This window comes from Choristoneura fumiferana, chromosome 23 (genome assembly GCF_025370935.1).
Source record: "Choristoneura fumiferana chromosome 23, NRCan_CFum_1, whole genome shotgun sequence".
NCBI lineage: Eukaryota > Metazoa > Arthropoda > Insecta > Lepidoptera > Tortricidae > Choristoneura > Choristoneura fumiferana.
Genome location: NC_133494.1, coordinates 2,271,736 through 2,298,489, shown reverse-complemented (window position 1 = coordinate 2,298,489; position 26,754 = coordinate 2,271,736). Strand labels below are relative to the sequence as shown.

Sequence of the window (26,754 nt, the reverse complement as noted above, 5' to 3'; positions counted from 1 at the left end):
TTTCGTTCGTCAAGGACTTTAATTCATGAGCTACCATGGAACCTTTTCAAAGGAAAAGTCATTACGAATTTTCTTGTTAATTAATGCGATGTCACTATGACGTTTACTGTGAAATGGTTCCATGGTTTCTCAAGAATTAAAGTCCTTGACCGTACTTAACGTACCTACAAAATTTGTTTACGTACGTCCGTAAGCTTTCAGTAAAAGTAAAGAAGTTCTACTACAGACTTTCGCTTTATATCGCATAAGTGCAGTAAAAACCGTAACAGCACCCTCGGAAACTGTTCCTACAAGAAAGTAAAAAAGTGGGGGAAACTTTAACCCCTCTGTCGCAAGCCACAAACTGTGGAGTTCCGAACTAGCAAGCTTGCCGCTTTCTGTAGTTTTTTAGCGATCCGTATACTTATAACCAATAAAGAAACAGCCAAGATCGAGTCAAATCCGCATGCGAAAGGTTCCTTGCCTACTATACCGAAATAAACAACATTTCATGTATGGTTTTTTTGTTCTTTATCAAACCTTGTAATTCGCACTTATTGAATTAAATTACATTAAAATTTACAGCTCTGTAACGTGTGGATAGATCGATGGACAGATAGACTGCAGAAGCTTAGAATAGAGCTCGGTTGGACCCCCTTTTGGAACGGAAGGGTGGCTGCATATTTGTTGTGAGGCGACTTTTTTTTTTCTCTTTTTAGCCCCTGTCGCAATAAGAAGGGTGTTATAAGTTTGATCGCTATGTGTGTCTGTATGTCTGTGTGTGTGTCTGTCTGTCTGTCTGTGGCACCATAGCTCACGGGTGGACCTTTTTGAATTTGAATGTTATTAGCATAATTATAACCTAACCAACAAAAAGTTGGAAAACCCCCGACATTGTCCCTTCAAAGTTCAATATCTCAAAAACGGCTGAACCGATTTTGATAAAACATGTCTAAGAACTATCGCTAGAAAATCTGCTTTCAAATAAAAAAAATCTGCATTCAAATCGGTTCACCCGTTCAAGAGCTACGGTGCCACAGACAGACGCACACACAGACAACGGACACAAATAGCGGTCAAACTTATAAAACCCCTCTTTTTGCGTCGGGGGTTAAAAATGTTTACTTTTAAGTTAGGACTGTTCTTTTCTAATTTCTCTAATTTTGATTGTGTGTGGTTGCAGTAACAAATATTAATAAATAATAAATATCATTTTATCTATCTATCTATCCATATATCTTTGTGTGGTTTTACAGTGACGCTTTCACCAGCAGGGTTGGTAAGCGCGGCCCATAAAACTAAGTATTTATAAATAAAAAAATTAAAAACCCCCGACACAAAAAACGCCGCCAAAAACGACAGCTAAAAAGTTAAAAATAATTATGCACTACCTAGCTGTAGCCCGCGACTTCATCTGCGAAGAATTCGTTTATCCCAATCCCGAGGGGACTATGCTGATTTCCTGCAAAATTAGCTTAGTAATATTTTTTTTATCTAAGCGTCGTCGGTGTATGTCGTGTGTGCGGTGTGTGTCGTCGTCGTCGTCGTAGTTATTACCGAAAAACAGCGCTTGACAATATAAATATATTTTTTCTCTTTTGCTCGTGCTCTAAAAAAACCGTAAAAAGTTTTCATCTCCACTGCAGTTCTTTGTAGTGACAGCTACAGAACCCTACACCTATAGGTACCTACTGAGCGAGCAAGGTCCTATGAGATTGTTAATTCTAAGATTTTCAAATAATTTTACGCGTGCAAATGAAAAAAATACCTCGTTGCTAATAAAAGATACCAAAAGTGCCTTATAATTTTACTCTTCAAATCTTTATTTAATTACGAGTTCCACATTCAGCGTCAGAAAACTCTCAAACAATTAGGATATAAAAACAGGGAGATTTAACGAAATAACAATATTTTAAGTAGAACAGAACAGAAACTCCGACGGCAAGGAAATTCTCGTATTTATGATAACTTGAATGTATTATTCTTATTTTTCTGTACAGTTTTTTTACGTTATTGTACCTAGGTATATGTTTAAGATTTTCATAGGTGTATATAGAAAAGTTTTGGGTGCCCGTTTTTTGCAAATGGGTTTATAATATGTATATGTATAAACAATATACGAGTATCTTCGTATATTTTCACAGTGTAGATTAATTTTAGGTTTCGGTTCATTTAACTTTTTATCATGACGTGCCTACCCACTCTAGTTTCTATTCTCCTGACAATCGTGCAAAGGTTAATTGGAGAAGACTCTTTTATGGGATAAGTTTGCCTTTATACATCTGTCTCACAATGTAAACTGTTATTTTTGTGTATTTTATGTTTATTGTACATAAAATGTTATACAATACAATTCAGTTTTATAGGCATTAAAATCTATGTTTGAAATAACTCTATGTTTGAAAGTAAAGTAAATGCCAATTATGCGTCTAAGATTCCTACCTCAGCGAACAAAAGAGCTGATGATCTTGAAACGGCTGAACCGATTTCGATAAAACATGCCTAAGAACCATCGCTAGAACACCTGCTTTAAAATAAAAAAAACCGCATTCAAATCGGTCCACCCGTTTAAGAGCTACGGTGCCACAGACAGACACACAGACACACATAGCGATCAAACTTATAACACCCCTCTTTTTGCGTCGGGGGTTAAAAATGCTCATAAACAGTCGGGCAACAAAATTAGTCTTTCTTGTCGACAATAACTAACTCATTTGAGGTTTCTTTTGGATTTTATCTAAAATGGCAATTATTTTTTTAAGTATTAGACATGATACCCAGATACCATAATCCGAAATCTGCGCTCAAAAACATGTACCTACAGCCGACGTTGGGAAAGAGACTGCTAATCTGAAATGAGACTGGGCTGGACACGTCTGTCGCATGCACCCACAGAGGTGGGCTCACACAGCCACACGATATTTTTGCTAAATCCCGTAGGTTTCCCGCGGGGTTCCCGATTTTCATATCAACAGACCTAATGATTTACGCGTGCAAAGCCTCATAAGCGTCATCTCAGAGCGTTTTCAAATTATCCGATCCGATATCGGTATCGGACGCCGATACGATATCGGGGCAAGTAAAATTTATACTAGCTTGTGCCCGCGGCTGCGCCCGTGTGGAATTCTTTTGGGAACTGCAGCATTTTCCGGGATAAAAAGTAGCCTATGTCAGCCACCTATAAACTATGCCAAAAATCACGTTGATCCGTCGCTCCGTTTCGACGTGAAAGACGGACAAACTTACAAACACACTTTCGCATTTATAATATGAAAGACAGGTACCTACATATTTCATACATTTTACTTGCCCCGATATCGTATCGGCGTCCGATACCGATATCGGATCGGATAATCTGAAAACGCTCCACGTTACACCACATTCTCGTTACCGGTACACTACTCCTCTCAGGGTAGGCAATACTAGCGACTACAGGGTTGGCAACACTAGCGTGCCGATCCCACTCAACGTTGCCTACCCGTTGTTAGAGATGGCAATGGCGCTGCCTAGCTGAGCTGTAAGCTTGTGATGATATCGTTCTGGGGGGCTACTACGAAATTCTAAAATCAAAGTTCGTATCGTACCATCTCTCTCACTCTCGTATTAAATAATATTAGCGTCAGCGGGACGGTAGATACGATATGAACTTCGTATTTCGAATTTCGTAGTAGCCCCCTGTTCCTGTGTAATGTACCACAACTCCTACAATATTCCACGTGCCGTTGAAACGAGTTTTTATTTATTAAACTTTCAAGTCTTATCCCATAAAACTCTAAGAATGGCGTTTCAATGAATAAAATTGAGCTAATACTTTGATTGAAATTCAAATACAGACAAAGTTCAAGAAAAAAGATTGAAAGTTAAAGAATAATTCTGCGCCTCTCTGAAGACTGATACAACTCGGAAAGTGCTACTTTACAGGAGAGCGATTGAAAGTTTGAAAAAAATCTCTTACAGCGTAAAAGGCGTTCTTACTAAGATATAACGATGCAAAATAATTAAATAACAATCAAGCTTTTTTTTCGTGAAATTATATTCATTTATTTTCTTATATCGGCGCCGAATAATAATTGTTAAGTTATTTGGCCCCTAGAAAAGGTGAAAAATCCCCGGACATCTTTACCTATTACAAAGTTTAATATTTTTTTTTAAATCATGCGCAGGCGTTCCTTCGCGGAGGTCCATATCAATAAACCAAAACACTCGCGATCTTTAAGGTGAGCAAAGTAATTGTTTTATCACAAAAAAGGTTTAACCATCAAAAGGAGACTCGCTTTCACGTAAAAATACCGCGTCGAAATCGGTCCATCATTCTGAGAGGTACGATGCCACAGACAAACAAACATACACTGGCTTGAAACTTATATACCTATATATAACTTCCCTCTTTTTCCGTCAGGCGTTAGAGCGTTTTCAGATTATCCGATCCGATATTGGTATTGGAATCGGACGCCGATACTGATATCGGGGCAAGTAAAATGAATGAAATAAATAAATGTATGAATTCTATTTTTATTATTATTCTTATGCATGTCACGTCACGTCATGTCATGTCACGAATAAATGTTTTGTTTCTTTCTTTCTTTCCTTTAATATAAGTATGTACAGTGGGAGTAGGAAAACCTTCGTCAGTTATTAAATTGATTCCTTTATACAGTCATAGACTCTTAGTACGTTTTGAAACCAAAGCACTGAGTAGACAAGGTCATATCAAATCATACTTACTTGACATGATAATAAGGGTCATATTAATGCTAAACCTTTTCAATAAACAGCGTCGTAAGAGTTTGAATCAAATAATGTTCTGTTTAATTGTCAGTGTTTTTCAGTGCCAAAGTGTAGTGGTAGGGTTGCTATGGTCACCTTTAAACAATATTATGTTTAGCAGGTTGACAGTTTGATGCAGTATCTCATACCTACTCAATTGGTAAAGCAGATTATCGCTCATACTGAGCAAACAAAAATAGACCTTAAGGTGACGAACCTTTTTTTACTCCGACTGTACCTACCTGTCTTTCAGATTATTGGTGTCCGATATCGATATCGGATCGCATAATCTGAAAAAGCTCTTATATCAACACATCTGTCGCCTCTTTGCGTTACGTACCTACAGCCAAAGAAACTGAATGGCGTACGGGTGGAACCTTTGTGGTGCTGATGTCTTATTGACATTCCATACATCTGCCAATCAATCAAGGACATTGATCATGAAAAGGTTCCACCATGGTCCTAGATTCAGTTTCCTCGACTGTACATGGCTGAGACAGTGCCTTTGTATACAGATACAAGTATTATTTCTTTATCCGTAGATATACATAGAAACAGTGCTAACAATGCGCTCTGCCAATTAAGAAGATTAAACGAGACGGCCATCGATGGGGTAGCCACGGGTTCGTGGAAAAAAGATGATCTATTTTGCAATATTAGGTATTTGTTTTAAAGCTCAGCAAAATCCGTTTTTTTTTAAACACGAAAAGGATTATCGGATTGCCAGACGCGATTTAAACCCGCTCCTTTGGCTATATGCAGCAGAGGTGTACCGACTGAACTACAAAGGAATACGGCCAACCCACTGAACATCTTAAACGTTGATGAAGCGCTTAAACTCTCCGTACAAATTCCAAGGTTTTTTAACTAAACATTTTTTAAATTTGCAAAACATCAATTTAAAATGAAGGCACAAAGCTTTCTTTACTTTATGTTGATATTGGTAATTACATATGTTTTTACTAAGCGGACTTTTTTTTCGCTTATGATAAAATTTAACACGGTGTTAATATGAGGGCCTGAGGAGAACAAGATACTTTTTATCCCAGAAACTCATAGTTCCCGCGGGCGCGACAAACTAATTTTTCGCAGACTTGTGCTTGAAGTCTTGAGTAGCAAATAGTAAAATTGAAATTGTAGGAAGAAAATTCCTCTTTTTCTGGTTAAACGTAGTCGCCCCTCTGAGCTGAAGCTTAACCTCGCTCGTTATATCGGATCCCGTAAGACAGTGTTTTTCAACCTGTGAGTCGCGAAGCCTCTTTAGGGGGTCGCGAAACCCCTATAAGTTGCTGCGAAAACTGCTCCAGTAAAAAAATAAGTAAAAATATTTATTAAAAAAATGTTAATTAATAATATTTGGCACAAAATAAACTACATGAAAAAAAAAAATAAACAACAGGGGTGTCATGAAAAAGGTTGAAAAACAGTGCCGTAAGAGCTAACCCCCTTATTCATAAACGACAATCAAACCTATTTTAGTTAAAATGCCGCTAAAATTCGTTTGTCCTTATCTGTCACTTCGACATTTGTATTTGTTAGAAAGGGACAAAGCATTTGTTAGTTAACATAGGCTTGTTAAGTTTTATGAATAAGGGGGTAAGAATCTGACACCGTCCCTACCAGAGACTTAGAATTTACTACCGCTTTAGGTGCACAAGGTAGCCAATTTAAATGGGTTAAGCACTATGAGGAACTCTAAAAAAGGAACACTGTACTCATACACTTAATAACGGACCTAGGTCTAATATTGGGCCGCATAATTGCTAAAAGTCATAATGTAATGTTTGTCATTACTCTTTTTTGTCTGAATCCATTAATCGTTCAGACGAAATTTCTGAAAAAATTACGGTTTTGGCGGGAAAAAAGATCATTGACTAACAACAATTATGACTAGTATTACCTAAGCCTTGCAGGCGCCACTTTGCCAGCAGAAGATGAATCTCATTGGTTATATGCAGTAACGCGTTAGGGTAGGGCGCGGTGGGGCGACCGCCCAGGGCGCCGGACTTATAAGGGCGCCCGCTTATAAGGGCTTATAAGGGGCTTATAAAGGGCTACAGGCGCCCCTTTTATCCTCTCGCTCATTGAGTGAAACCTATACTCTTACTAGGAAATTCCCAAAAATTGGGGGCGCCGTGGAAATCTCGCCCAGGGCACTGGGAGTGCTAAAACCGGCACTGGTTATTTGTATACCATTTTCAATGTTTAATTTTAATTTTATTTTTTACTGTACACTTGCATATGTAGTTATTAAGTATTTTCGTGTTTACTAACTCTTGGAACATTTGTTGTCTTAATTTTAAATTAAATTAAAATAAAAAATAAATTAAACTTCAAACTTTAAAAAATATTATTATTAAATTATGCAACTAGATACGCACCCTTTAGAAAGAAATGCTCAAGAAGCAGAAAAAACTGAACAGAAGAAAGAAGTTACATTATTTCTATGTCAAATCGATTTTATAGAACATAAGCAGTAAATCCTACTAATATTATTAATGCGAAAGTTTGAACGTCTGTTTGTTTGCTTGTTTATTTCCTCATCATGAATAAACCACTGAACCGATTTAGATGAAATTCGGTATACAGATAGTTTGATTCCCAGAAAATTGCATAAAGAGTACCCGCGGGATAGCGATAAAAGAATTCTACGCAGACGGAGTCGCGGGCAAACAGGCTAGTGTTACTTTAAAACAGCTATAATTAAAGTCATTGTATTTTATACCTTGCTATCAATTTATTTAAGTAAGGTACCTAAGTGTTCGAAATGACAGCCATTTTATTAATGAGCTCTATGTTTTGATTACATAATTACTTCTAAATTACAAATCGATACTAATAAAATGATCTCAAACATCATCAACAATTGGCCAAAGCTCTTCTAGTAATTCATAGACGAGTGCAATGCAGTGTACGCTGAGTAGACAGATCTCATCAAGGACATCAGACAGCCGAAGCTGAGGGCTGTCACACCACCAGCAGACAGCATCAAAGTCTTCTGAGAAATTTGTAGCATCAACTGCACGGTCTTCCTGTTTGATGCATCGAAATTCTCCCACTTGCAATCATAAACAGCAGCTGCAAACGCAAGGCTGGCGTCCATCAGTCTCTGTCCAGTAAAGCAATCCACACCCACTTGCATCAAAGCAAAAGGCATTATGATATATGTGTGATCCAAACCTCCGAGAAGGTCAGCTATGAGCGATAATGTAAGGAGAAGGAATTCCACGGCGATTGCATCCCGAAATATGTCTTCAATGCTTTTAACGAGGTGTATGTTGGTAGAATGGCTTTTTTGTATAGTGAATAAGCGAAGTTTAATGTATTTGTTTAGTTCTGTTTTAGCTCTTTTGTCGTAACTATCTTCTTCATAATTAAGGTCGAAATTGTCTCTGTAATATTGTAGTGCGTCTTGCCAGAGATTTTTTATCTCTAGGCTAAGGGCAAGCAATCTTGCCTCGCTGTATCCTGTGGTAATTATCAGAAGTCCAGTGATATTTGAAACAATGAAACATATGAAATTCACTGATATTACTATATTGATAAGAGCGATCTGATAATTTGGTGTTTCCAGCATCGGCTCCAGTCCTGTGAATAAAACTAAACTAAGTAATTCAAAATATTATGTAGCATCAGCCTAATATGTAGTATCATCCTGATGTTGATTACAGTTTTCATATCATAAACGTAAAACAATAATGCCAATAAAACATGTCTTTCAACTTGAAATTTCAAATTTAGTGACATACCTATTATTTAGGTCTTTTAGCCTGCAACACAGAGCTATCTAGTAACCCTAGTGCAGACAAACGTGTTAGGTACATAGATTTTTGTAAGACATGGTATTTTATTTGTAATTAAATATTCATTTGATAGGAAGTTATTTAACATTTATAGACTTCTTATTTGGCTGATCGGTTTTACGTAATTAATAAAAAAAGAATCATCATCATCCACATCATCATAATCAGCCATAGGACGCCCATTGTTGGACATAGGTAATAGAAGAATAGTAGTTACATAATATAAAGAACATAGTAGATGATATAATCATAATTAACCATATCGACAATATACAGAAAGTAACTGAGGAGTTTTCCGTGTCTGGCTGGTCCATTAACAAACCCATTCAAAATAGGCAAGAGACCCCCGATACGATTCTTCCAGCTGCAAATACCCCAGGTCGTTCCATCAATTCCAATAACGATAACAAAAATTTCTGGGAGTTAATCATCTAAAAATGCAATTCTAATTGTTATGTCAATGAAGCCATTCTTACCGTAAAGAATTTGGTCATCGTCCATTAGGTGGCGTCCAGACTTGAACAGCGGCTGTATGTTGTACGCAAACCCGTTGCCTATCAAGAAAACTCCAAACAGCAGAGCGCGCTTCTTAACATTCCTCATGGACCCAGTCATGAGCGCGGTAGTGGCTGGGGCGATTGGAGACTTGTCGTATTCAATGTAGCCGGCCACCATCGATTGGACCTTTTCCCTGTGAGTTTTTTAGTCTTAAAGTGCCCTGCTACTGGACAAGTAGTCATCTGAAGTTATTGAATTAAAAATTTAAATGCTTCAAAAATCTTTTAAAGTCATGATACCTTTTCCGCATTTTGTTTGGAATGGTATGCCAACTGCGTCTACCAAAAGTTAACCAAACATTGCGAATGCACCAAATTTCACACAGTTGTACCAACGCAACTAGTGCGCATAATTTTGAAGAATAACTAAACAAAACATACAATTAGATTTTGAGCTTTCAAGCACTTAGTCATAGATTATTAGTATTGATTGAACTTACTGATGTAAATACATGTAGAAAAGTTTAGTAATCCCTATGAGGCTAGTTGTTCCTGTAGATAGAACCATCATGGCGGCAACGACGTCTCCGGTCTCCCGGCAGCGGATGAACACGAACCAAAGTGTCGATATCTGATAGTTGTAGATGTAACAGACAACGCATACGCCTGTTGTGATTAAGAGGATGGCTGAGATGGCTGAAAACAAGAATCACATAGGGCGCCTGTTACCATATCGTGCATAAAACGGTAACAACGGGAAAATGTGCGTGCCGATAAACTTCCTCGCGTTTTTGTTTTACCACTTGTTTGTATCCTCCGTTTGTATATAAAAAAGTTAATAGTTGGTCGGATTCCTCGGTGGTCAGTCGATAGGATACAGGCGTGTAAAGCCACTGAAAATGTGGGTTTGGAATCCCGTCCCGCCCGTGCTATGAAATCTTCTTCGTTTTTGATAAATGTTGTATGCACTTACGTTTAGTGTTCCGTGGGTCGATCCGGAGGCTCACAAGCCGCAGCATCACTGCCACGTTCCAGATCATCGTCGGAAGGTCGTGATAGCTCATACCGAATTTGCGTATTGTCTTCCACATCCTGGTTGTTTTATCGGTGCTCAAAATTGACTTGATTTCTGTATGAAATGTCTCGCCACGCGTTTAGATTTCTTCGTTTGTATCACAGAGTGTTTGTATTTAAGTAAGGTAACTATAGAATTAATAGGTAATGTCAAGAAATTCAAGTCGCATTAGCATGCAGATACGTGTATGTAGCGATGGAAATTTTGATCTATTAATTAAGTTTAATTGACGGATACAGTTAATTATGCACGTTCACCACGGACGATAGGTTTTTGTATAAGAATATATTTTTAAGTTCGTTTCAATCATACATATTTAATCTCCTAATTACCTATTCCTCAATGTTTTATTTACGGTTTCAAATGTAATTCGTTTCAATTAAGTTTTAATACACATATCGGTATGCTACGTTATTTTTCTGCCGGAAGCCGTGGTAGCCTAGTGGTTTGACCTATCGCCTCTCAAGCAGAGGGTCGTGGGTTCAAACCTCGGCTCGCACCTCTGAGTTTTTCGAAATTCATGTGCGGAATTACATTTGAAATTTACCACGAGCTTTGCGGTGAAGGAGAACATCGTGAGGAAACCTGCGCACAAACCTGCGAAGCAATTCAATGGTGCGTGTGATGTTCCCAATCCGCACTGGGCCCGCGTGGGAACTATGGCCCAAGCCCTCTTGTTCCGAGAGGAGGCCTGTGCCCAGCAGTGGGACGTATATAGGCTGAGATGGGGGGAGGATGGATTTTCCTGCATGCCCGCCTAGCCTTTTGAAATAATTGGCAATCAAGATGTTTTTTTTAGAATGGGTATTAACTATAACTGCAGTGTTAAAAGACTTCATCATACACCTACATTGTACCCGCGGCGTCGCTTATGCGTTTCGGAACATCCCTTCTAACTTTTATGATACTCATAGTATAACGTCTGCCAAAAAATAGATTACGTAATAGTACAAGAACTATTTATTACCTAATCTATACCTCTAACCTAAGAGCGACTTCGCGCTACGATTCGAATCCATAAAAATACGGTTCGGGGTAGTCGTAGAACTAACCTTCCGAAGACCGAAAGTTGGGTGCTATTTTTTTCTCGTTTGACCTTATCTTATTGTATGTGGTGTCGTTGGTTGAATAATAGGTCTTTTAAAATTATTACGCGGTTGTGGAGACGATTTTTAATACAACGATTTATTTGCAAAATATTCAACTTTAGAGTGCAAATTTTTGCTAAAGTCGAGCGTTTATAATTTTATTAATATAGCTAGAATATAGCTAATAATACTCATATTTAGTTATTGATATGGACCTCCGCCAAGTAACGCCTGATTCAATAAATTAATAATACTCGTTTAATTTATTGGCTATACCTATAATAATATAAGGCACGGAATTTTAAAAATCTGTTCAGTAGTTGCTTGTCCGTTACAAACAAAAACACACAGTTATATCTTATCTCTTTACAGTATTACATGTTAAGATAATTTTCTCAAATTCTTTCCCCTTACTCAATTGACTTTGCACCTTGGGGTTCCCCTTAATAGTAAAAATGAATAGAAACAGCTTTGATTCCGCTGTGATTGAGCATTTAATAACTATCTCCAGTACAAGTTCTCAACTGAAAGCGTAAAATTTTACGTAGTTTAACATAAAACGTAAAAAAAAATTTGAAAACCAAGAAAATATTGCTACCTATCTATGATCTAGAAATACGTACAGTATTCTAGAACTCTGTCAAGTCACTTAAATTTCAACAGTCGGGAGCCGTAATGGGTCCCGACTTTCCTTTAGGCGTGCCAGGACAGATTCGTATTAAATCAGTTGAGTTTTAGGCCAGAATCTGAGTAAGTAAGACTCTAATGCTGCCAGTTTCTATTTAATTCGGATTCTGAGTAGGTTCGATTATGAGTAGGGCATTTTTGAAGTTAGCCAAGTTCCTAATATGTCAGGTTATTCAGATTCCGACTTCCGACTTTAAGTAGGTAATGACAGATTTCTAGCTATATAGGTCGCTAACAGAGCTCTACTCATATTATTAGGATTAAATAAAGGGAACACGGAAAGAACGTGTCTAGGTAGTCACCTTTTCTTAAATTAAATGATATTGTAACGAACAACTCACGTCTTAAACCGAGTTTAGCTCCACATGTTTCGGGCTATTTCGTAGCCCTTCTTCTCAGGAGCACGCGACTCGGCGGCTGCCGCAACACGCAATAATATAATATATTAATATGAGTAATTATATATATTAAGGCGATCCCATGCCCCAATGACCTTCGATCTGAATTTAGTAGTTTTCTAATGATTTTTTTAGCTTATTATATTAACAACAACGGCTTTAAGCAATATAGTATCTCATATTTACTTCAAAATTCATTGTTTACGAGATATTTGTCATCAAAGTTGAACAATTTTAAAAACTGGTTTTGTGGCCATAGCTTTTGTGTTAGTTAGTTTCAAATAAAAACCCTCGACCAGTTTTTAGAGACGTCAAAGACGAACCCAATATGTAGAATTCGTATAGGTATGTTAGATCTTTCACGTCAATATAGCTACGAAATAAGTGCTTTTTCAGACAATGTTTAAAAAAATCATACAAAATCAAATTCAAAATTCATTTATTTCAAAATCCGGTAGACAAAAATGGAGATAATAGATTGGAGAACCAATAGCCGTTTGACTTATAATTCTATCTGTAGTTCAAAAGTAGGAGATACGATTCAAAACTTGTCAAAAATCGATGAAAACCTCGGGTAGCCCCTTAATATTAATATCTTTTCTTAAAATTGAGATTAATCTGAAAACAATGTAAAATATATAATTTTAACTTTTAAAGAAATGGTTACCATAGTAATTGTTGGTGATGACTAACTTTCAAACCGCTATAACTCAAAAAGTTATGCAGGTGGTAGGACCTTCTCTAGGTAGCAGGTCAACCCCGGATTGCTACCACCATCTTGCTCGCTAATCCTGCCGTGAAGCAGCAGTGCTTGCACTGTTGTGTTTCGGCGTGGAGAGTAAGACAGCCGGTGAAATTACTGGCACGTGAGGTATCCCATCTTAGGCCTCTTGGTTGGCAACGCATCTGCAATACCCCTGGTGTTGCAGATGTTTATGGGCGGTGGTGATCTCTTACCATCAGGAGATTCACTTGAAAAAAAGGTGCTTAGGTGACACGTTCTTTCCGTGGACCCTTCAATTAGGTTTGTTTTTGCGGACATTATTTTGAATTATTAAGTCACTCCGACAGTTTTGATAAATGTAATGCTGCCTCAATCATGTTGAAAACGATCAGCTATTTAGGCTACTGAGAGGACCAAAAGAAATAGACAAAGGTGCATACATACCTACGCACTCATAAGTAGGTAACATACGCTCTCAGAAAACATAACATGATGTGGTAGAGCCTTACTGTAACCTCTTGCTGGCTGTAGTACGAATGGGCCGGCTCGACCGGGTTTGTACCACATTCCCACAGAATACCAGCGTGAAGTAGTAGTTTTGCTACTGTGCTTCGTAAGGTGAGTGGGAGATCCGGAGGCCCTAATAATGCTGTATGTGTCCATGGGCGGCGGTGATCACTTGCCATCAGGTGACCCGCATGCTCGTTTTCCAGCTTTTTGATTTGATAAAAAAAACTCATTCGCGGGCAGTTAAAAATTCAGGACAACAGTTCAGGATTCAGCCAACTGAGATAAATCATTTTGTTTAGTCGTTAGATTACTTTTTATGAATATAGTTATTGGAACATAAGCGGGTGGCAGGAGTGAGGAGGGACGGAGCTAGCGTGGGAATTATTTTCGGCTCTAGCTCTTTAGCTCCTGCATTTTAGATTCTTAACCATACTCGCATTTGACTTGCGCCGATGCCGAAAACACATTTTTTATTAAAATAATCACGAGATTATAGAGTAATTAACAGGGTATAATCAATTTAATATTGCATGAGGCAATTTTATTGCACCACTGCGACAACTATGATAATTATTAGGTATTTCAATCAAGGCGGGACTTATTGTGTAAATATAAACAGCGATTCATAAATCTTGGATCAGTCTCAGTCTTGTTTCATTATGGATTGCGAAAAATATCTTGACCTAGTGATGGATCCAGCATTGTCGTTAGGAAGAACTTAGGAGGGTAGGTTTTATTAGAGTACAGTCAAGGGCAAAGATATCGACACTGCCATAGTTGCAAAAATATGTATACACGGTGTTAATGTTAAGTGCATAAAGTGCATATTTTTGTAACTTTGGCCGTGTCGATATCTTTGCCCTTGACTGTACCTAAACTCCAAAAAAGGAAGGTTGGTCATATCACTCAGATGCTTTAAGGATAACTTGAATCCCTTCGAAGTAGCACTATCTGTTTCCGTGCTGTATCCCGCTGGCACTTTGCACTATTTTGTATAATATTAGAATAATAAACTCACCAACTTAAATAAGTGCGCTGGTGTGGGACGCTACCTGTATAGATACCCTGGCGGCGTCCTCCCTACCAGCAACTACCAAATGTGCGGGGGCGGCGGCAGACGCCTGGGAACGCCTCAAGGTCACAAAATATAGCTGTTTCGGCGCCCAATATCATTTCTTTGCTTTCGGCGTCGAGACTCTAGGTCCTTGGGGTAAGGGTGCGCTGCAGCTACACAGGGAGCTCAGCAGTAGGTTAAGGGAGGCAACAGGCAACCCTCGCGCCGGCAGCTTTCTCGCGCAAAGAATCTAAATCGCAGTTCAACGTGGGAATGCTGCCTGCGTGATGGGCACCATGCCACGAGGCCCAACTCTCTTTTTTAATCAAAGTTTTAGTTTTTGTTAATTAAATAATAGTAGTTAATTTAATAGTAGTTTTAGTCCTATGGATATTTTGTATGTAATTACTTATTAAATAAAAATTTCGTAAATAAGTTAAATATTTTAAAAACGGCTGAACCAATTTTAATGAAATACAGCGAAGAACCACCGCAACAAACTATCTTTCTCGTCAAAAATTGCATTGAAATCGGTTCAACCGTTTAAGAGTTCCGATGTCACACAGTCAGACAGACATTGAGGTCAAACTCACAAGACCCGTGTTTCTGCGTCGGGGGCCTTTGTCCCGCGCAAGGTCCACTCCCAGATGTAGCAGAAAATTCAATACTTAACAATAAGGGCCAGCACACACGGTGAAACGCCACTGCAACGAAACCCTTTTGAAATTATTGGTTTGAAACCAGTTTCAATTTTTTTCCACACATGCCGCAACCACAATGTGATAAAATTATTCACAATCATTTCTGTTTTGAGAGCAGACGTCTACAAAATGTCTGGTTCAAGTGATGAAGAGTTACTTATGTTTCTGTATTTGTATCTTCGACAAAGATGGCGTAAACGAAGAAGTGTGTGGATACATCCCTACATTGAAAAGAATATCAACTGCCGTATGTTTGTGGCTGCCAAAGAGTTAAAAGAAACTGATAGAAAATTCATGGATTGTTTAATCTTCGTCGTCAGCCGTCGTCAGCCGATGAAACGCAAACACGAGTTTCCTGCACGCCGATTTTTGCCGCCATTTGAATTTGAACTGAAATCAGTTCAGCAACATGTTTCAAACCGGTTTCAAACTGGTTGCGTCATGTGTGGTCTCTCAGAAAGAAAGAAAGAAAGAAAGAAAAACATTTATTCGTGAAATTTTTACAAATAAAAGAAAAAGAAAAAAGGAAATAAATTTTGTCACGAAATGGTCCCAACTCAGCATGATGTCAACCTTGCGGCCGACGCTGGTCTTCCGTTGGAACCATTTAAGAGTTAAAAGAACACAACAGCAGTGAACTCGACAACTAAAACATTTTTTTACAATACACAAAACTAGTAATTTACAACATAAAAATATACCTTAACTACACAAAATATAAATAAAAGAAAAAAGAGAATAATATGCACGTCTGTATAGGCCTATTGCCTTTGCCAATAATACAATTATTGACGTGGCATTAAAAAAAAAAAAGAAAAAAGTACTCTGTGCTATAGACGTGGCATGGATGGACTCATAGTTCGTGCAAAAAAGAATGAGTTCCGAATAATCCAAAGGAGTCTATGGCATAAACTCAAATGAAACTGAAAAGTACCTAGAAGTTGCAGTTGCGTTTCACCATGTGTGCTGGGCCTAGAAACAGATTCATCATCATCATCATCAGCCGGAAGACGTCCACTGCTGAACAACGCTATAATGAACGACAACTCGCCACGTGCATCCACCGGTTTCCCATAACTCTCACGATGTCGTCAGTCCACCTGGTGGGAGGCCTGCCAACGCTTCGTCTTCCAGTTCGCGGTCGCCACTCGAGGACTTTCGAGGGTGGAAGGAGGAAAAGAAACAATTTGCTTTCAAACTATTTATTTTTGATTAACTACTTGGTGCAAGAATTAACATCGAGTCGTGACAGCAGGTGCTAGGACCTTGTGCAAGGTCCGCCCGGATTGCTACCACCATCTTGCTCGCTAATCCTGCCGTGAAGCAGCAGTGCTTGCACTGTAGTATTTCGGCGTGGAGTTACTGGCCCATTTCAGGCCTAGAGGCCCTAGCGCAACCTAGAGGTTGGCAAAGCATCTGCAATACCCCAGGTGTTGCAGATGTTTATGGGCGGTGGTGATCTCTTACCATCAGGAGACCCACTTGCTCGTTTGCCATCCAGTCAAATAAAAAAGACTCTTTTGCAAGTGAAGTCTATGTGATTATTCCGCATCATGCGCAATGAGATAGTATAGTAAGACAACGCTGGTATCCATCCATACTAATATTATAAATGCGAAAGTGTGTATGTGTTTGTACGTTTGTATTATTTAAACATATTATTTTAGTACTATAGTTTTTTTATATTTGATTTGATATTAATAAAAGAAACGCGTAACAGTTCCTGAGACTGTCGACTCGGGCCAGACTTCTTTACAAACTGACAATTGACGATCGCTTTTCCGCGTCCAGATCTCAGGCTCTGTCAGCGCGCCACGCATGGCAACACTGGCGTTTCGTAAGTGCTATAATGCCAATCCTTAATAAAACCACACAGTAATGACCATACAAGGACCATACTCATAATTCTACATATATATATTTTATACTCTATGCTACTCCGACAGTTTTGACAAATTTAATGATAGCCCACACGTTGATAACCGTTCAGCCCTAGTTCTGCCGTTTAGGCGATCAAAAAAATAGATCTCAGTCTGCAATATATATGCTAGAAAAACATCCCCTCCCATCCCTTCCAAGCCCTTCTTCAGGCAGTCGGGTAGAAAGTATAAAAATAGGAATCTATTAACTGTCTTGTCGAGGGTTGAACTTGAATGTTAATGTCGCTCGGGACTCGTCGATTTCTTCGTTTACCTGAAGATTCAAATGAGAAAGAAAAAAAAACTATATTTTTCGAGTTCCAAATGAAATTAGTACCTAAACTAGTTTAAGTGTATGATGATATACCTACTAACGTTTCTTGTGGCGACCATCCACGTTCAACGTGAGCAGGCGCAACATGAAAGCGATGTTCCACAGGATTGTGGACAGGTCGTGATGCTTCCACCCAAACTTTCTAATATTTTCAAATATTTCCAACTCTTGTTGTCCAGTAGTGGTGTAGGGGTTATAGCACGCAGCACGGAATGCTGAGGACCTGGGTTCGATTCCCAGTGCTGAATCTCTTTTCTAGTTTCTGTGCATCCATGTCTCAATTTGTGCTTTCGATATGGTTGTCACAGAAAATATCTTGCGACGATTTGGACATTGGCGAAATGCAGATTATTATATTTAAAGTGTAATAAATTCGCATTCCCCATTATTGCACAAAAAAGTTCACAGACGCGTGTCTCAAGCGGATGGCACTCGCGCTCGCACTGGTCCCAACCGGTCCGAGATATCGTGTCCGTGATAATGATTGCTCGAGCGCACTTTGTATGTAGATTGATTTCTGTACCTATCTGTTTTGTGGCCATAATTATTTATTTTGTGGCAGCGCTAACTGTTCCCGTGCCCCGTGTACCCGCGCCAGCTAGCGTATGTAGTTAGGTCCTAAAAGTTCTTAATCTAGGACGCTTTTAAAAGCCCGTAACGGAAGTGTCGTTAATTCATACATATTTAGCAAAAGAAGGTTAAAAGAGTGAGTCAATGGCACTCATCAAGTTTGTGAATTTTGTAATTTAACCTTTAATAATGTGTGATGCTTTATTCGATTTGGTCTGTCGAAGTTAACGGAAATCGAGAAACACACATTGTATACCTAGTAATTCGAAACATTAAAAAATCTAAAACTAAATTAAACGAAATACTTTTCACTAAGTAATTCCACCTTTTTTTGTTGGAAATCTTCGATTGACTCATGCTTTGACATTGTACAAATTAACGTCTTTTTAATAGTTAATTAGAGGTTTTAACCGCGCTTTCAATAAAAATTTCGTATATTAAAAATGACTACTTACTCTCTATTTTAAAAGTAACTAATTAATATGTATTTGATACTAACATTTACCCGCAGCTTGGTCTAGCAGTTGTAATATCGCTAAAAATCTCATATGAATTCTCAAAACTAATAGGTATCATGGAATTCATTAACGTTGTATATATAACCTATGTGCTACTCGTACTTTTAAGTAGCTGTTTACATACCAAATTTTATACAAATCCATGCAGCCTTTTTAGCGTGAAGGAGTAAGAAACAAACAAACCCTCATACAATTTCACATTTATAATAATAGTAGAATTCGTCCTACTAATACCCTATTAATATTAATGGTGTATTATTAATGCATATTATGCTGCCGCCATTTTTTATTTCTGCTAGTTAGCGGACTAACAAGGAAGGGTACCCAACTGTCCGACTCCGATTTGATTTATTTTGATATATGTTATAGAGTAGTCTAAAATAACGGACACATATTTTTTTTTAGCTGCCCAAACTCAACCTGTTTGGAGAAAATGTCCTTCAAAGTACTGAAAATTTACCAAACCTTCTAATTTCTGTTGAGAGATTTGTTCAAGAAAACTGATAATTAATTACTGGTTTCGTTATATGCTGGAGAACATGAAAAAAGAATGGAGGCGTGTTTTGTCATTTCACCACAAACTCATTTTTTTTTGGGACCATGGATCATGGATCAAGAAGTTTTCAAGCTAAAAAAATAACCAAAGGGAAGTGAGTGAAGCGACGAAAAGTTTGAAACTTTGACGTGTTTTTTTATATAAAATATGAGTTTGCGGTGAAATGACAAAACAAGCGGTTTAAAGTAATCTTTAACGATATAAGGTGCACGAATTTAGTGATAAGTAAACAACAACAAGTAATGTGAAAGCCTTTATTAAAATATATAGAACTTCATCATCGCATTAATGGCTCTTGTTCATAATAAATCATTACAGATATTGTTCATCATAATTATTCTTGCTGTTCTGGTTCATAATAGTTTAAGCCTAATGAATAGAATTTATCACGAACGCAAGTTCTACATTTTGATTTCCCTCCGACACCTCTATGGTCTTTTCCACGTTCTGCAGCATGACGATATATTCCATAGCCAACTTTCGTACTCAAGCTCTATCAATAATAATTATTTACCTACTAATATATATTTGGAAATAGTTTCGATCCGCATTGGCGATCCCTTCAAATAGCGAACCTACTGTGTTAAAAATAAAGTTGTGTTAAATACTTGTGATGTATAGAAATCATTTAATAATATGTAAATCTGTTTAAAAAATATACCTCGTTGAGTTTCTTGCCGGATTCTTCTCAACAGAGGCTTTTCCGAACCGGTGGTAGTTTTTTTTTGACATTCATAAGTGCTTGTTATAGCCTAAATTGAATAAAGATATTTTGACTTTGACTTTGACTATAAATTGGCTCAGCCAACGCTGCATTAGCATCAATACGTTTCTGCCTGGTTAAATACACTACACATTCATTAAAAACCTATATTTCAACAGCTCCTCTAAGTATGTATGTATTTTCTGTAGTCTTTTACCAAAAAAACAGCTATTATTGTGCCGTAGTGTACTGAAAGTTATAATGACCTTCTTCGGTAAAGGCGTCCGTTTTAGAATGTTTTGCAATTTCATCGGGAGCTGAATAGCTCATCAATTTTAATTGTTCAGTATTCAGTATTCATTTATTTGGCAAAAACATAAAGTACATAAGACTTATTCTAGAACTTAAAATATTTATGCACCCCGGTAGGGTATAGCCACAATTGTTGGATATGAAATTATAATCTAATTAAAAAGTAAGATATCCTGCATATCTGCCTAAAATACCTACTAGAATTAAAATTTTCTATTTTTATAATTTACACAAACTTAAATTAATGTTTCGATCGTCTAGCGAAAAATTAAGATGTCTTCCTTTCCTTTGGACATATTTCTAAAATGCGTATTTGAAGCAGAGAAGTTTCTGAAGATAAAAAAGATAAAGCAAACATCAATACATATCTTCAATTTAAATTCGTTTAATTGTGTTTATTCATAGTTGATCGAAGAGCGGTGTAAGCTGAATAAATAGATCTGATCACAGACATAAGGGTTGAATAGTTCAAATTATTAACACCACCCGCGGATAACTTCATAGTCTTCTGTGCATTCTGGAGCATGACCGCTACCAACTTCATATTGCTCACGCCAAAGTTTTCCCACTTACAGTCGTAAATGGCTTCAACAAACATCGTGTTAGCATCTACTAGTTTCTGCCCTGTTATACAATCCATAGCCACTTGTACCAAAGCAAATGGCACTTGAACATACGTGTTTTCTAAACCGCCCAACAACTCTGCTATGAGCCCTCCAGAGAGTAAACAAAACTCTATGGCAATCGCGCTTTGAAATATGTTTTCAACTGTTTTAATAAGATTTATATTAATTGCATGCATTTTCATTATACTCACTAAACGCTGTTTAATAAAGTCATTAATCGTTTTGTCCTTATGCTCTGTAACAAAAATGACAGAAGTTACGCTTGATTTCTTTTTTAAAGCTGGATCGTTGAATTGTTTAGGTTCTGAAGTGAGGAGGCTAGATATCCTACTGCAGGTTCCAGTCGGTAACTTTGCATGTTGAAGCGTACGCTGGTAGTTATTTTGGGCGTCATTCCAGAGATGAAGTAACTCCTGACTCAGAGCCAGCATCTGTGCTTCAGTATAGCCGACCATGATGATGAGAAGTCCTGTGATGTTGGCTGGAGCATATACTGAGAGAAATACGGCGAAAAACTCCGCTGTGAAAGCTATTTCGTAGTTTGGAGACTCGAACATCGGCTCTAGGCCTGAAAAAAAGTTCTTGTAAGCAAAATTGTATACTTATGTCAACGATTGTGTCTCCAAGATCAAATTGATATTCATAGGATACCTCATTTTTATCGCATGCACGCGAGTGCCTTAATATTTTTTTTACTTCTCATTCTGATAAAGTTCGTGTTTATGCTGGATCTAGGCGTCATAAAATGACTTTTTTATGCTTTAGTGCATAAAGTAAAATCTCCGTCTAAGACCAAGGCAATTAGGTCACAGCAAATAGCCACAAACAAAAAAGTTTCTATATATCCTACTAATATTATAAATGTGAAAGTTTGTGAGTGAGTGAGTGAGTGAGTGAGTATGTTTGTTACTTTTTCACGCTTAAACGGCTAGACGGATTGGATGAATTTGGCGGAAAGTTAGTTTATAACCTGGATTAAAACATAGGATACTTTTTTATCCCGATATTCCACGGGATAGGGATAAAATCTCGAAATAACAACCGCTAGGCTTAGAGTCATGAAATTTAGTATGTAGGTAGCTGGACCTCTGGAATAACACATAGGCTACTTTTTATTCCGATATTCCCACGGGATAGGGATAAAATCTCGAAATAACAACCGCTGGGCTTAGAGTCATGAAATTTGGTATGTAGGTAACTGAACATCTGGAATAACAACTTAAGTGACTTTTGACCCGATATTCCTACGGGATAACTAGGATAAAATCTCGAAATAACAACCACTGGGCTTAGAGCCATGAAATTTGGTATGTAGGTAGCTGGACCTCTGAATAACACATAGGCTTACTTTTTTCCGATATTCCCACGGAATAGGGATAAAAATCTCGAAATAACAACCGCTGGGCTTAGAGGCATGAAATTTGGTATGTAGGTAGCCGGACGTCTGGAATAACACATACGCTACTTTTTATCCCGATATTTCCACGGGATAGTTTTGTAACTAAGGACCCATACATCCGTGTATTATTGTTATTTTTATTTTGTAATTTTTTCTTTAATTGTATACTTACTGTAGTTTTTAAGTATTTTATTTGTAATTATTTTATATTGAAAAAATTACTTTCTGCCAAGCTTCTTGCGGCGCATTCTTCTTGGCAATGATGGTCTTTCCGAAAGTGCTGGTATTTAAAAAATGACGTGTAAAAGTGCCCATTGCGGCCTATTTACTGAATAAATGATATGAATTTGAATTTGGATAAGGAAAAATTTTGTAATTTTAGCACTGGGTTTAGAGTCTACAATTTTGTACAGTTATTCACAACACACCTCAATGAAGGCCACGATATAATTTTGGAAAATTTCCAGGGAATTTTATAAAATCCCGAAAATTTCAATTGCAACTACCAGACCGAATAGTTTACGCGTGCGAAGCCGCGGGTAAAAGCTAGTTTTTTTATAATTTTTAATCTGTATAAATTAATAAAAAATCTAGAAAACACTTAACACTGAATATTTAAGGCGTGAAAGCGAAACATACAAAAAACAAACATCACTTTAGAACATGAAACTACCGTGAGACTCACTCATATGAAATGATATTGTAACGAATAACTCACGTCTTAAATATAGTTTAGCTCGATATGTTTCGGACTAATTTGTAGCCCTTCTTCCTAGGAGCAGCGCGAGCAGCATTGCTAGGAAGAAGTGCTAGAATTGTTCGACGTGCTACGTGACCACGACTGCTCTGCCAAGAGTATCCGACAAAGAAGAGAGAGGAAGAAGTGCTACGTATTAGCCCGAAACATGTCTAGCTAAAGTCGATTTTAAATGTGAGTTATCCGTTACAATATCATTTAATATGGTCACTTTAGCTTTATAATACATAGGTATTAGTAAAATTGTAAATAAGTTACTACACCCACTGCAGGGTGCCACTGGGTGGGCTCTTTTTGCTGCAACAACCTGCACATCTAATTAATTCATCACCATAATCAACTCAGCATCTTACCCCACAGTATCTGCTTGTCCTCCATCAGGTGCCTGCCTGGAGTCAAGAGGGGCGTGGTCGCGTAAACTATGCCATTAATGATGATGACCAACCAAAAAATCGCAGCGCGTCTCTTCACTTTCCTGAGAGTCATCATGATATTTTCCGCCAATCGGCTTCCAGGGACTACAGAATCATCGCACAGAAGGTATTCTGCTACTATTTTCTGAAGTTTCTTCCTAAAAATTTAATGATTCTGGTATTACTCGTATTTTTTGCATTGCGTCCTTACCAATGAACTATAAAACATTATAGTTAATAAGTTTTTACGAGCTTTTATTTAGTTTCACCTGTCCGTTGTCTGTCTGTATGTCTGTCTGTTAAATTCGACCAACTTCCAGTAGTCGGATTGACTTGTAATTTGGTATACGTATGTAAACTTGCGTGACAATACAATAATCTGGTAGTCTGGCCAGGATCGTCTTTACAGGACGGAACTCTTCAACGGTAATGGCATCGACTTGAAATTTGGTATGCAAATGTAGTTTGGGTGACAATACAAGCACAGTCAACAAAAGTACAATCAGCAAAAAAAGCTTGTAATTGAAAATGAAATTTTTACCAACAATTTATTTTTACTAATTTCTGTATTAGCTGTTGCCCGCGCTCCGTCCGCGTATAATTAATCCTCGCAATCCCGCGGGAACTATGTATTTTTTTAATCTAATTTAAAATGTAGAAAAAAATGCTTTGCAAGTGACATCCACCTAAAGGCTTTAGGCTTTTGGGATTGTCTAAACATGGTAAAGAGCATGCGATGTATGAACAGTAGCCATAAACACTACATGCCTTTTCTCTACGACTGCCTTAAAAAACGGAAGTCTTTTTTTTCCATTTTATTAAATTAAACATTTAATTGACTAAAGCTCTTACCTGTTGAAATACATGTATATGAGCTTAATGACTCCGATAAGACTACTAATACCGAGCGAGAAAAGAATTATGTTAAACAACAACTCGCCACCACCGTGCCAGAAAATGAACCAAACTGTTGACAAGTGGTAAGTGTAGAAGTAGAAAGCAAACGTGATCGCCATAAACAAGTAGATAAATGGAGAGATGTCTGAAAACAGAAATAAGGTTATAGTTGCAAAGTCGTTAATATTTGTCTACTTTTCTGGGTCCTTTGGATTGCTACTACCTACCAAAGAGTAAAAAAAGAGTCCGAATACTTGTAACATTACGACGAAACTAATTACTCGTTAAATATCTTTTTCACTTCTCATGCTCGTAAGGTTGGTATTTATGCTGGATCTAGGCGGCATCAAATTTCTTTTTATGCTCTAGTGCATAAAGTAAAATCTTCGTCTAAGACCAAGGTCAACAGACACAACCAAAAAAGTTTCTATATATTTTTTTAATAACTTTTATTTTATGTACTTAAAACTAAAAATCAATCAAAATAAATCAATAAAATTAAAAATGTATAATTATCTATATAAAAATACATGAAAAATAAAAGGTTCCTAGTGAGTGAACAATTGTTTCCGCTGTTGCTATTTAATTTCTTCTCAATCAAAGTGAAAAGCAGAGTGTAAAACTCGAGCATTAAACCCATTTCCCCTCGAAGTGTCTACCTACCCTCGCCGTACCGGCTCGGGTGGCTATATGAACGTCTCAGGTAAAATGGCTCGTTTTAAGCTCTTGTTGTACATCTATATTTATCACACCTATTCCAAAGCCAAGATTGGTTCTCCAATAAGTGTGAGAAAAGTCTTATCTCCAAGACTTTCATATTTCATAGGAGGCAGAAATTAGATTTGAATTCGGAACATGAATTATTTAATTTGCTGTGACACCACTAATAATGAGATCAAATCGGATATATCTGATAATATAATATATTATAATGAATAAAGTTACTGGCAGGTAGAATGGACAATGAGGGCTATCTTTTTTGTCTCACTAGATGGCACTGTTGCGTGAGGTTTTAAGTAGGCTTTAAAGTCGGGCGTGAAAACAAAGTTAGATTAAAATCATATTTAATACACCTTAAAACCGTACCATAAAAATATCGAGCATGCCAAAGTGTTGCATAGTCCCCGTTTTGTTCGGAAAAAAGGAGGACAAAGGTTTCCGAAAGACAAAAACTGTCTCAAAACACAGACATTCATTGCCCCGGTACGCATATTTGTCATAATTAATTTTCAGATATTGCAAAATATTCACAAAATTATTCTAATTATAAAATAAACCACGTAGCTCACGAGATTTGACATTCGGAGACCTCACGCTACACTAGCGCCTCTAGCGGCGAATTCATACGCGGTAGCCCTCATTATGTCCAATCTAACTTCGCTGTTCGAGTATTTTACAATATTAAAAAAAAAACGGGTTTGTAAATTAACGAAGAACGATATTGAAAACACGAAAGTGTTAAAAAGTAACGGAAAGATATAATTATTCATTTTCTTCTTAATTATTTATTAATTCTGTAACTGAATCTAACTAACTTGTGTTTCTTCCATCGACGTCCAGAGCCAAGATCCTAAGAAGTACAGTCACATTCCAAAGCATTGTCGGTAAGTCATGGTGCTTCAGGCCGAACTTCTGAAGTGTCTCCATCATTACTGCAATGACAGATAAACCACAGAGTATCATAGATTTAGAATAAACTACCCTCGATCTGCTCTAAACTAATTGAAAGGAGACTCAACAAATTTATTATGTAGCCTGGATTGATGTCCCATCCCACTGCTAGGCTAAAGTCTACACAACGATAAGTACATATTTAGTTTACAAGGGGTGTTAAATAAGCTGTAAAAATTATAAGGAATAAGGACGCAGATATCTTTTAATTTATTTTATTTTATTTGATGGATAAATGTAATGCCGTCTGTGCAAAAAAAACATTAATTTAACAGTTAAAAAGAAGACAAAGAGAACTAACCTAAGAAACCTTAACTAAATACACACCATTCCAGCCTATATACGTCCCACTGCTGGGCACAAGCCTCCTCTCAGAATGACAGGGCTTGGGCCATACGAATACCTAGTCCCCACGCGAGCCCAGTGCGGATTGGGAACCTCACACGTTGAATACCCTCGCAGGTTTGTCCAGGTTTCCTCACGATGTTTTCCTTCACCGTAAAGCTCGTGGTGGTCTAGTTCTATCGCCTCTCAAGCTGAGGATCGTGGGTTCAAACCCTGGCTCGCACCTTTGAGTTTTTCGAAATTCATGTGCGAAATTACATTTAATTTTGAAATATACATGTTACTATAAAAACAAAAGTCTGAAAGATCTGCCTGTGGCAGGGTTCCCATGATGCTGGCCGCATTACAACAATACAATACAATACAATAACTCTTTATTGCACACCAACACAGTAAGCAGTACAGAAAACACAAGTATATACATAGAGATTTCCTAAGGTAAGCAATAGGC

At 37.5% G+C, this 26,754-nt stretch overlaps 2 protein-coding genes across 8 annotated transcripts; both read right to left on the bottom strand.

Annotated features, from left to right (window-relative positions):
• Positions 1–7,506: 7,506 nt before the first annotated feature.
• On the bottom strand, positions 7,507–11,652 carry LOC141440708 (uncharacterized). Of its 6 annotated transcripts, none has more exons than XM_074105247.1 (5): positions 11,624–11,652; positions 10,020–10,249; positions 9,547–9,742; positions 9,026–9,240; positions 7,507–8,334 (listed from the first exon to the last, which is right to left on the bottom strand). In XM_074105247.1, the coding sequence occupies exons 2-5, from the start codon at positions 10,135–10,137 to the stop codon at positions 7,628–7,630; spliced, it is 1,236 nt and encodes a 411-aa protein (XP_073961348.1). In that variant the 5' UTR covers positions 10,138–10,249; positions 11,624–11,652; the 3' UTR covers positions 7,507–7,627. The 6 variants fall into 6 exon arrangements, with proteins under 6 accessions (XP_073961348.1, XP_073961352.1, XP_073961350.1 ...); XM_074105251.1 differs by having other exon boundaries at positions 10,020–10,208; positions 11,624–11,646; XM_074105249.1 differs by having other exon boundaries at positions 11,588–11,644.
• An 8,506-nt stretch (positions 11,653–20,158) lies between these two features.
• LOC141440683 (uncharacterized) lies at positions 20,159–25,937 on the bottom strand. 2 transcript variants are annotated; one of them, XM_074105212.1, is made up of 5 exons: positions 25,823–25,937; positions 24,243–24,432; positions 23,331–23,548; positions 21,153–21,389; positions 20,159–21,056 (listed from the first exon to the last, which is right to left on the bottom strand). In XM_074105212.1, exons 1-5 carry the CDS (start codon positions 25,935–25,937, stop codon positions 20,581–20,583), a joined length of 1,236 nt encoding a protein of 411 aa, XP_073961313.1. In that variant the 3' UTR covers positions 20,159–20,580. The 2 variants fall into 2 exon arrangements, with proteins under 2 accessions (XP_073961313.1, XP_073961312.1); XM_074105211.1 differs by having other exon boundaries at positions 20,159–21,389.
• Positions 25,938–26,754: the final 817 nt, after the last annotated feature.